The sequence below is a fragment of the Lipotes vexillifer genome, unplaced genomic scaffold, assembly GCF_000442215.2.
Source record: "Lipotes vexillifer unplaced genomic scaffold, Lipotes_vexillifer_v1.1 scaffold993, whole genome shotgun sequence".
Taxonomy (NCBI): Eukaryota; Metazoa; Chordata; class Mammalia; order Artiodactyla; family Lipotidae; genus Lipotes; species Lipotes vexillifer.
In genome coordinates this window covers 1,485,999-1,495,782 of record NW_006792406.1, presented here as the reverse complement: position 1 = coordinate 1,495,782, position 9,784 = coordinate 1,485,999, and the positions used below count along the sequence as shown (strand labels likewise).

At 42.6% G+C, this 9,784-nt stretch overlaps 1 protein-coding gene across 1 annotated transcript in view; it reads right to left on the bottom strand.

Annotated features, from left to right (window-relative positions):
- The window catches only part of LOC103068837 (TLE family member 4, transcriptional corepressor), a 154,774-nt gene that overhangs the window by 17,768 nt on the left and 127,222 nt on the right, over window positions 1-9,784 (bottom strand). The window contains 8 exon segments of the mRNA XM_007465522.1: window positions 3,705-3,781; window positions 4,292-4,485; window positions 4,854-4,986; window positions 5,907-5,948; window positions 5,950-6,003; window positions 6,234-6,386; window positions 6,848-6,901; window positions 7,923-8,042. Coding sequence (XP_007465584.1) covers window positions 3,705-3,781; window positions 4,292-4,485; window positions 4,854-4,986; window positions 5,907-5,948; window positions 5,950-6,003; window positions 6,234-6,386; window positions 6,848-6,901; window positions 7,923-8,042 — 827 coding nt within the window.

Here is a 9,784-nt window from a genome sequence, read left to right as displayed (position 1 = left end):
AAAACTGAAAGCATTTCCTCTAAGATCTGGAACAAGACAAGGATGTCCACTCTCGCCACTATTATTCAACACAGTCTTGGAAGTCCTAGCCGTGGCAATCAGAGAAGAAAAAGAAATAAAAGGACAAATTGGAAAAAAAGAAGTAAAACAGTCACTGTTTGCAGATGACATGATACTATACATACAGAATCCTAAAGATGCCACCAGAAAACTACTAGAGCTAATCAATGAATCTGGTAAAGTTGCAGGATACAAAATTAATGCACAGAAATCTCTTGCATTCCTATACACTAACAATGAAGAATCGGAAAGAGAAATTATGGAAACACTCCCATTTACCATTGCAACAAAAATAATAAAATACTAGGAATAAACCTACCTAGGGAGACAAAGGATCTGTATGCAGAAAACTATAAGACACTGATGAAAGAAATTAAAGATGATACCAACAGATGGAGAGATATACCTGTTCCTGGATTGGAAGGATCAATACTGTGAAAATGACTATACTACACAAAGCAATCTACATACTCAATGCAATCCCTATCAAATTACCAATGGCATTTTTTACAGAACTAGAACAAAGAAATCGTAAACTCTGTATCGAGACACGAAAGACCCTGAATAGCCAGAGCAGTCTTGAGGGAACAAAACGTAGCTGGAGAAATCCGACTCCCTGACTTCAGACTGTACTACAAAGCTACAGTAATGAAGACAATATGGTACTGGCACAAAAACAGAAATATAGATCAACAGAACACGATAGAAAGCCCAGAGATAAACCCATGCACATATGGTCACCTTATTTTTGAAAAAGGAGGCAAGAATATACAATGGAGCAAAGACAGCCTCTTCAATAAGTGGTGCTGCGAAAACCGGACAGCTACATGTAAAAGAATGAAATTAGAACACTCCCTAACACCATACACAAAAATAAACTCAAAATGGATTAGAGACTTAAATGTAAGACCGGTCACTGTAAAACTCTTAGAGGAAAACATAGGAAGAACACTCTTTGACATAAATCACAGCAAGATCCTTTTTCATCCACCTCCTAGAGTAATGGAAATAAAAACAAACAAATGGGACCTAACGAAACTTAAAAACGTTTGCACAGCAAAGGAAACCACAAACAAGATGAAATAGACGACCCTCAGAATGGGAGGAAATACTTGCAAACGAATCAACAGACAAAGGATTAATCTCCAAAATATATAAACAGCTCATGCAGCTCAATATTAAAAAAACAAACAACCCAGTCAAAAAATGGGCAGAAAACCGAAACAGACATTTCTCCAAAGAAGACACACAGATGGCCAAGAAGCACATGAAAAGCTGTTCAACATCACTAATTATTAGAGAAATGCAGATCAACATTACAATGAGGTATCACCTCACACCAGTTAGAATGGGCATCATCAGAAAATCTACAAACAACAAGTGCCGGAGAGGGTGTGGAGAAAAGGGAACCCTCTTTCCCGGTGGGTGGGAACGTCAATTGATAACAGCCACTATGGAGCTCAGTATGGAGGTTCCTTAAAAGACTAAAAACAGAACTACCATACGACCCAGCAATCCCACTACTGGGCTTATACGGAGAGAAAACCATAATTCAAAAAGAGTCATGTACCAGAATGTTCATTGCAGCTCTATTTACAATAGCCAGGTCATGGAAGCAAGCTAAATGCCCATCAACAGACAAATGGATAAAGAAAATGTGGTACATATATAACAATGGAATATTACTTGGCCATAAAAAGGAACGAAATTGGGTCCTTTGCAGAGATGTGGATGGATGTAGAGACTGTCATGCAGAGTGAAGTAAGTCAGAAAGTGAAAAACAAATATATTAACGCATACACGTAGAACCTAGAAAAATGGTACAGATGAACCAGTGTGCAGGGCAGAAACAGAGACACAGATGTAGAGAACAAACGTATGGACACCAAGTGGGGAAAGTGGTGGTGGGTGGTGGTGGTGGTGTGATGAATTGGGAGACTGGGAATGACATGTATACACTGATGTGTATAAAATGGATGACTAATAAGAACCTGCTGTATAAAAAAATTAATAAAATTAAAAAAAAAAAATTCTCAGCCATCCTGAAACCCATCAACGTTCCTCCCAAAAGGATCTCAACAATTTTATAAAGCTATGTGTCGAGACTGGGGGAAGGAAGGGAGCCCAGCTCAAGGCTCAGAAGTGCCTCTTGAATCAGACCAGCTGGGATTTTACAGTGGTTCAACTGGCCCAAATCCCCACACTGAGACTGTTATTGCTTCTTTAGATACACTTAACACACTTTCACCCCTCGGGGCCTCTGGGCAGCAGCAGAGACGAGAAGCACCACCTCATCTGGTAGTGGTTACACGACAGTTCTGGGTGCAACTGCTGGTTAACTAAGTGGTAACTCTACAGTACCTGAAAACGGGATGATACCACTTCCCTCCAGGAACCTCTCCATCCCCACAGGTTCATGATACTTGTAGGTATTCAGTTTATTTGATTAATCCTATGGCCTTGTTATTTAGTCACTGCTTGAAACAGACCTAACTTTTACCTTCAAGTACACCAGGGTTCTTGGTCAACAAGACTTGTCAGTCAACAACTATTTGCAGAACACACACAAGTACACAGAATTTTACGGTAATTGATATTTATACCTTCAACTCTCAAGGAACTCAAAGTCTAATTTGCCTTGCCTCCCTTATTAATCAGTCAAATACTTACTGAGCCCACACTGTGTTTGATGCAACATGGAAGTTTAGGGTAGAGTGTGTAGAGAAGTTGCAGAAGGAAGGGCCAAGAACATGATCTATCAGGTGGAAAGTGAAGGAAGGGTCAAGGTCAGGCATGTTTAATACTGTGGAGCCAGCAACATGGGGAACAAAGAAGACACACAGGAAACAACAGGGTGACAACTAAGTGCCTGAGTGTATAGCAGTGAATAAATAAGCAATGGGAGGTCAGTGAAGGGAGAGACCGGCACACGTCTTCATTCATTCACTGAACAAGCATAAGCTGTGAGCACCAATTGTGAAGATGAAGCCAAAGAGCCCAGAGAACTGTGCACAGGTAGTAATGAAGTGCACGGGATTAAAATGAATGATGAGGACTGACATATGGGGAGAGGTCAGAACGTACAAGAAGAGTCTGGAACAACAGATGTGCCTGTCCTGCCTTCATAGCTCTAGGGGGTCATGAAAACAGAGGCTCCAAATACCCAGCTTACAGGACAAGAAGCCAACTGAGCAAGCCACCTTTTCCAGAAACACAAATGAGCGTAAGACCACACTTCTTTCCTTTCAGCCTCTGAAGTTTGGCACGTCTTTTCCTAACATGCTCAAATTTTGAGTATCTAGGTTTGCACATAAGATGACTTCTTCTTTCCAAGGCAACAAAAAGAATTGCCTTGCAATCAGTAACAGATGTAGAGAAGACCTGACTGCTGGAGAGGCCTCAGCAATTTGCATTTCCATATTAGAAGCTTGAGATTTTAAATTGAAAATACAAAACCCCACCTCATTACCTCTTCCCTTGTGCTAAGAGAAAATGGAACATACTGTGCAAAAAACAAAAACAAAAACAAAACCACCCCACAAGCCGCAGGAACTTGCCAACACTGTCTAGCAGTGCTCAGAGTCCAAAGGGCCAGCGAGGGCCCAGACACACAGTGAGCACAAAGCACAGAGGCGGGTACTCACGGTTTTCCTCCTGGAATGCCTGTCAGGTTTGGAGGTATTGCTGGCACACGCATGTGATGGTGTGGGTCAAATCCAACCTAAAATTTTTCCCAAGCAAGACAACAAAAACAAACATGGTTACATCAACTCATTTCATCCTACTCAGTATCTTTCCAAATCCTAGGAGAATAGATGCTTTAAAAATGTGATTTTAGAGATAAATACACAAGTACTGACTGATGAAATGATAGGATGTTCGTGATTTCATGGTAACATGCTTGGGGGTGGAAAAAACATGAAAGAAACAGTATTATCATTGAAGCTCATGATGGAAATGAAGGGTTCACTATATTTACTATATTATTTACTCTACTTCTGTAGGTTTAAAAATTTCTTTTAAAAAAGGAACATAAAACAAAAGAATTCCCTCCCATTACAAAAGAAAATGAATCTCACAATATGATTACATGCAATTTAGTTTATAAATACACACAGGTCCCTCTATAAATCCCTCAAATTTCATAAACTTCCTTAAAAAAAATAAAAATACGTGTGGCAACCCTCTGCGCTCTGGAACACTTTTATGCTGTAAAAGCGCACCAACATACCACTGGCGATCTCCCGTAGGCCGCGGCCGCGGCTGCAGCGGCCGCGGCGGCGCTCATCTGCGGGGAGATGTTGTGCAGCCCCGCGTAGGCAGCTCCGGGGCTGGTCAGCTCCCCATTCATCCCAGCGTGTGGCACGATCCCAAAGGGGGTCGGATATGGACAAGGTACTGCCATTGGGGTCCTTAGGCTCGAGGCTACAGACCCAAATGGAAGGAAGGAGAAAAACCAATGATACACACGTGAGACAATAATGAAGTATAATGAGTATCAGGAGCAACACATTCTTACGTATGTTAAAAAGTAGGATCTATAGTTCAAATACGCGTATTTTAATATTCTCAAAAGTCACTCAAGCCTTCATCAGGGTTGTCTTCCCCTTATTTTACTGAACACCTACTATGTGTCAGACATGGTAAGTGCCAGGTGCTTGATTTGGCTTACAGAACTTACAGCCAGTCAATGCTGGTCATTAGTACTCTTAATGTATTACACTCTTTAAATTGCTTTGATTTCTTTAAAAACAGGAAGCATAAATATGTTGAGAAACTTTTTTCTCACTAACCCAAGGGGTCGACTCCTGGCGGTTTTCCGGGGACAGGCCTCAATCCGGGAGTGGAATTACTGCCTGGGGTGGGTGCATCGCTTCGTGGAGTAGGGGTATTGGACTTCGACACAGGAGTGGTAGATTTTTCATTCTAACAAGAGATGTCATGGAACATACACTGCTAGTTAGAACACAATTTTAACAATTATGCTAAACATTTGAAAAGGTAGAGTAAAAGAAAAGGAAAAAGAAATGGAAAAGATTCTTTAGCATGGGCCTCTCTTTTCATTAGTTAAAAAGAGCTATCAAAGAAACAAAAAGTGCTTCCTGAGACCACAAAACCAATGTTCAGGAGGACATAAATCAAAGCTGAACTTGGGGCAGAGTGGACCATTTCCAGGAAAGTGGTCCGAGTTAGACAGACGCTGATAAATCAGGACGTCCCGATGTGACTGGCCACTTGCTGGTTGCTTTAATACTGAGTGGTTTGAGTTGGGTTCCTGATGGATTGTTCGTGCCACAAGAGGCTCCCCTGGTTAACAGGTCCCATTAAAAAAGATCCAAGCCTGAATCATCACAAGAGATCAGCACAGAGGAGCTGCCATTACAAGGCCGGAAGGCCAAGAGAAAACAACAGAAAAAAACTTTATCTAGCCCTGTGCCAGACACATTCTCCAAAACTGCAGACAAACTGAGGAATTTTCTTTCCCTCAGCTGTGAATTCAAAAGGTTATTTGAAAACGGAATTCGTCTTTTTTTTTTTTTTTTTTTTTTTTTTTTTTTTTTTAATGCTATGTTACAAGGACACAACTGGTGAAGAAAAAGGAAGGCACACTACATAAAAATGCAATTAACTACACAGCCACAGAGAAGGGGGTATGGGGAGATTACCCTGACTTGCAAAGCAGTTTTATCTGTGCATTTCTGATTTGTGGTGTGAGTCAAGGTAGACTTTTATAAATGACAGATTACTTTTTAGACAGGAAGGGAAAATTATTGCAATCATATATAGCTTGGTAATTCCAACAAAGCTAGCAACAAAATCACATCCAAGCCAAAAACTAAATTTACCATAAACCATAGGTGACAAAACCATCTCTGTAACCCCAGTATATATTTCTTCATCTTCGCTGAGACTCGTTTCACTCAATTTCCTCATGTCCCTCCCCTATCCTTGCAAAAACGATTCACAAACCAAACATCCATCACCAACAAAGTCAGTGAACCCGCTCTGTTCCAAAAGTACTTTTGTCAATTCAACTTGAATACTGAACGTACACATATGCTTGGTGGTAAAAGTCCTATGGAAAAATGTGGAAAATACAAAATTTTAAAAATAATTTAACCTAACCATCTGGAAACGGGCAACGCTAAGAAAGATGGTGAGGAACTGCTTACAAGGCTAAGTTCTTTGGATTTGGAGGAAGGAGTACTGCTGGAGGATGCGATCGAGGCTGGACTGATGGGGGCATCTTTCTTGAGAAGGCGTGTCTTGTCCAGACCATTCTCTCTTGGGGAATGTGCAGGGCTCCCTCGAGGTGAGGATGGATCCTACAAAGGAACATCAAGGGTATCAAATGCAGCACAGTGCATTCACAGTGCCAGAGCACTTGGTGTGGACGTTTCTAGCCAAAAGTCTTCAACAGCTTAGAAGCAAAAAATGTTCTGGAATAGATCGTAAGATTCATCAAATTGCTGAAGAAAATATTCAGTATAGAGGTCAATGAAAATACTACAAAATTTATAGTACTTATTTAAAACAGAAACAAAAATCAAAACTCTACAAATTTGCAGGTCACTTGCCAAGGTGTGTGCATTCATGGTGGTAACAACACATTTGCACTTCATAGAGTAGAGGAGCAATAAAAAAGGATCAGTAATATAAAGTTTTCAGGTAAATAAAACGTGGGCCCCTTCAGAAATTAAGGAAACACTGTGGATACTAGTTGTTGGGACACTAATCATTGTTATAACTGGTTAAGAGCAGGAAGCCAAATAAGCCACAAACATACCTCATTGGAAACGTCAACCACCAAGTTGTCATCACTCTTCTCGCCATCGCTGTCCTGCATTGACAATTGAGAAGCATTATCTCCTCCCCCAGCCAAAAAAAGAAAAACAAACAAACAAAAAAGGCAGCCAGATTTACCCTAGGTAAGTCCAGAGTCATTAACTCCTCACATTTTATAAAAATGAACTGCACCAAACAGTGCTAAACACTCTACAGTGAACTGTGTTCTTTAATCTTCATGACGATGTTATGAGGTAGGTAATAGGAAACAGGATGATTCCACTGTAGTTTAAAAAACTGAAGTTTATGGCTTATTACTCTAGTATCAGGTGCCAACTGGCAGGCCCACGCTACATAATCCAGCCTACAGAAGGGTGGGATTTGTTCTGTCAGTGTCTTTCAAAGACCGGATAAAGAGCCACAATTTTTAAACTGGGAGTTTTCACATGAAATTTCAAGTTCTCAGCTTCTTTCGAGGCCTGCAGTCTTGCAGGGCACCACCAGAGGAAGCAGGGTGGAGTCAGCCTGCCTCCACACCAGTGAGTCCCATCCCACTTGCTCCCTTCACTGTGTGATCTGAAGAACCAGCCACCAAAGGAAAATGAGCTTCAACTCAGGCCAGGGATACATCTGGATGTTTCTGCAAGTTATATTCCACAAAACGTGCTACATTCCTCGGCACAGGAGGTCATCTAGACATTTTAACAGGTTGTCTGTGATTTTACCTTATTCCGTAACATTTCTAGCTGGCCACAGAAAATTCGACCACCTTGAAATTTATGGAGGGAAGCAAATACATCTAACAGAAATAATATGGAACACAAGTCTTCTATCGGTTGCAGGATAAAGGACTGTTCTGCGGCTCACAGACACATGTGCACTCACTTGCAAACACAGACCTTCAGCCAGCCACTTGAGACACCGCTAGAACTGCAATAATTATTTTTCTCTCCTAGGATGTCGTTATCTTGTGTTCTAGTTTTGGTTGGTAATAGTAAGAGGGTAAAAGGCCCGCTGATTAAAAAGCAAGGTAAACTGCCTCCCCCAAGGTAAACTGCAAAGGTGAGTGAACCTACGTAACGAGCTGCGATCTCCTTTTCTTCAGTTTTCTGCTTTTTGCTATCAGAGGAGTAGTCTGTGGAGTTTCTGTGCTTCTCAGCACCTCGGAAACTGGCTGACGGGGATACCGAAGAGCTCTGGAATTAGAAAGGGAAGAGGGATTGAGAGATGACCAGCCATTCAACAATGTCATTTTTTTTTTTTTGCGGTACGCGGGCCTCTCACTGCTGTGGCCTCTCCCGTTGCGGAGCACAGGCTCCGGACGCGCGGGCTCAGCGGCCATGGCTCACGGGCCCAGCCGCTCCGCGGCACGTGGGATCTTCCCGGACCGGGGCACGAACCCGTGTCCCCTGCATCGGCAGGCGGACTCTCAACCACTGCGCCACCAGTAAAGCCCAACAATGTCATTTTTTTTAATCACTTCAGAATTTATCTCCTTTTCATTCTTTAGTACACACTCACAGAGCTGTTAAGAGGAGACAGCAGAGAGGGGAGGAGGTGAAAGCAAGATGAGAACAAAGGTACAGAGAAAAAAGAAAAGGGGAAAAAGGAAAGAATAAGACAGAAGAAGACAGAGGGAGCAGAGGAATAAAAAGAGGAGGCAGGGAACAGGATAAACGCAAAAGGCAAAGGGGGTTTGGTCTAAAGGAGAAGTTTATATTTTATCAAGAGAGGAAACAGATACAAGAGAAAGAGGAGAAAGAAAAGGCAGCCCCCCGCCCACCCTTAATTTGCCAGCTGATGAGAAGCCAGTATTTCAAGCCTCTAAAGAGAAACTGAATAAATTAGAGTCCACCTTGAGAGATAATTACTAATTCTTCAGTGAAAAAAAAGAGAGGTACTCCTTGGGGATTTAAGCACCCAAATATGGTGACACAAAGGTCATACTCACAGAATTTTGCTTTAGTCCCGCAACTTAAGGGCCTGAGAGATGCAGAGTGGCAGGTAAAACAACAACAACACAACAACAACAAAACCACACCTACAAAAATGCACTTTATTATTTTTCTGACTCCTAGAGTTTCCATGATCTGCTCTTTTCTTTAACCTCTGGAAATCCAGGAACCCCATTAGGACCAGGGAATAGAAAGATGGTTCCCCCCCCTCCGTCTTGGAATCACAGTTGGGGGTGATCTGTTTGGGCTCAGGCCATGTCTGTCATCTCTGCTCTTCCAAAGAGCTCTCAGCTGGAGGAGTACCACACATAGAAAACAAATACCAGTGACAGAGAAATTCTCTGAAGCACAGAGAATGAGTCTGCCATCGAGGTCAGGTGGTTACTGGGCACACTGAGATGATATGACAGCTTAAAACCACAGATGAAGAAGAGAGCACTAATGAAAACTGTCACTAACTTCAAGGATTAGCTAGTGACTCAGTCCCACACAAACCAAGGAGAAGCTCTAAACTACAGGGGAGGTATACGGAGAGGGTGCAGGGCTGACCTATTGAGGGTGAACTGAAGGCCTGAAGAGCCAAGTCCCTCAGGGGGGCTCCAGGGCAGCACTCCCGAGTACTAGAGTAACCCAGGTGGGGTGGGAAAGGGCTGACCTTGGAGGGCGGAGGCAAGGAAACTTGGAGATATGGGAAAAAAGTTCTAGGAAGAACAAAGCATCACCACCAGAATCTCTGCCTGGCATCCAAATTAATTCAGAAAACTGCTCAGTAAAGCTTTTCCTCATTTATAACTTTACTCATCTTATATAAAATTTACTCCTTGGGGTTTCCCTGGTGGCGCAGTGGTTGAGAGTCTGCCTGCCGATGCAGGGGACACGGGTTCGTGCCCCGGTCTGGGATGATCCCACGTTCCGCAGAGCGGCTGGGCCCGTGAGCCATGGCCGCTGAGCCTGCGCGTCCGGAGCCTGTGCTCCGCAACGGG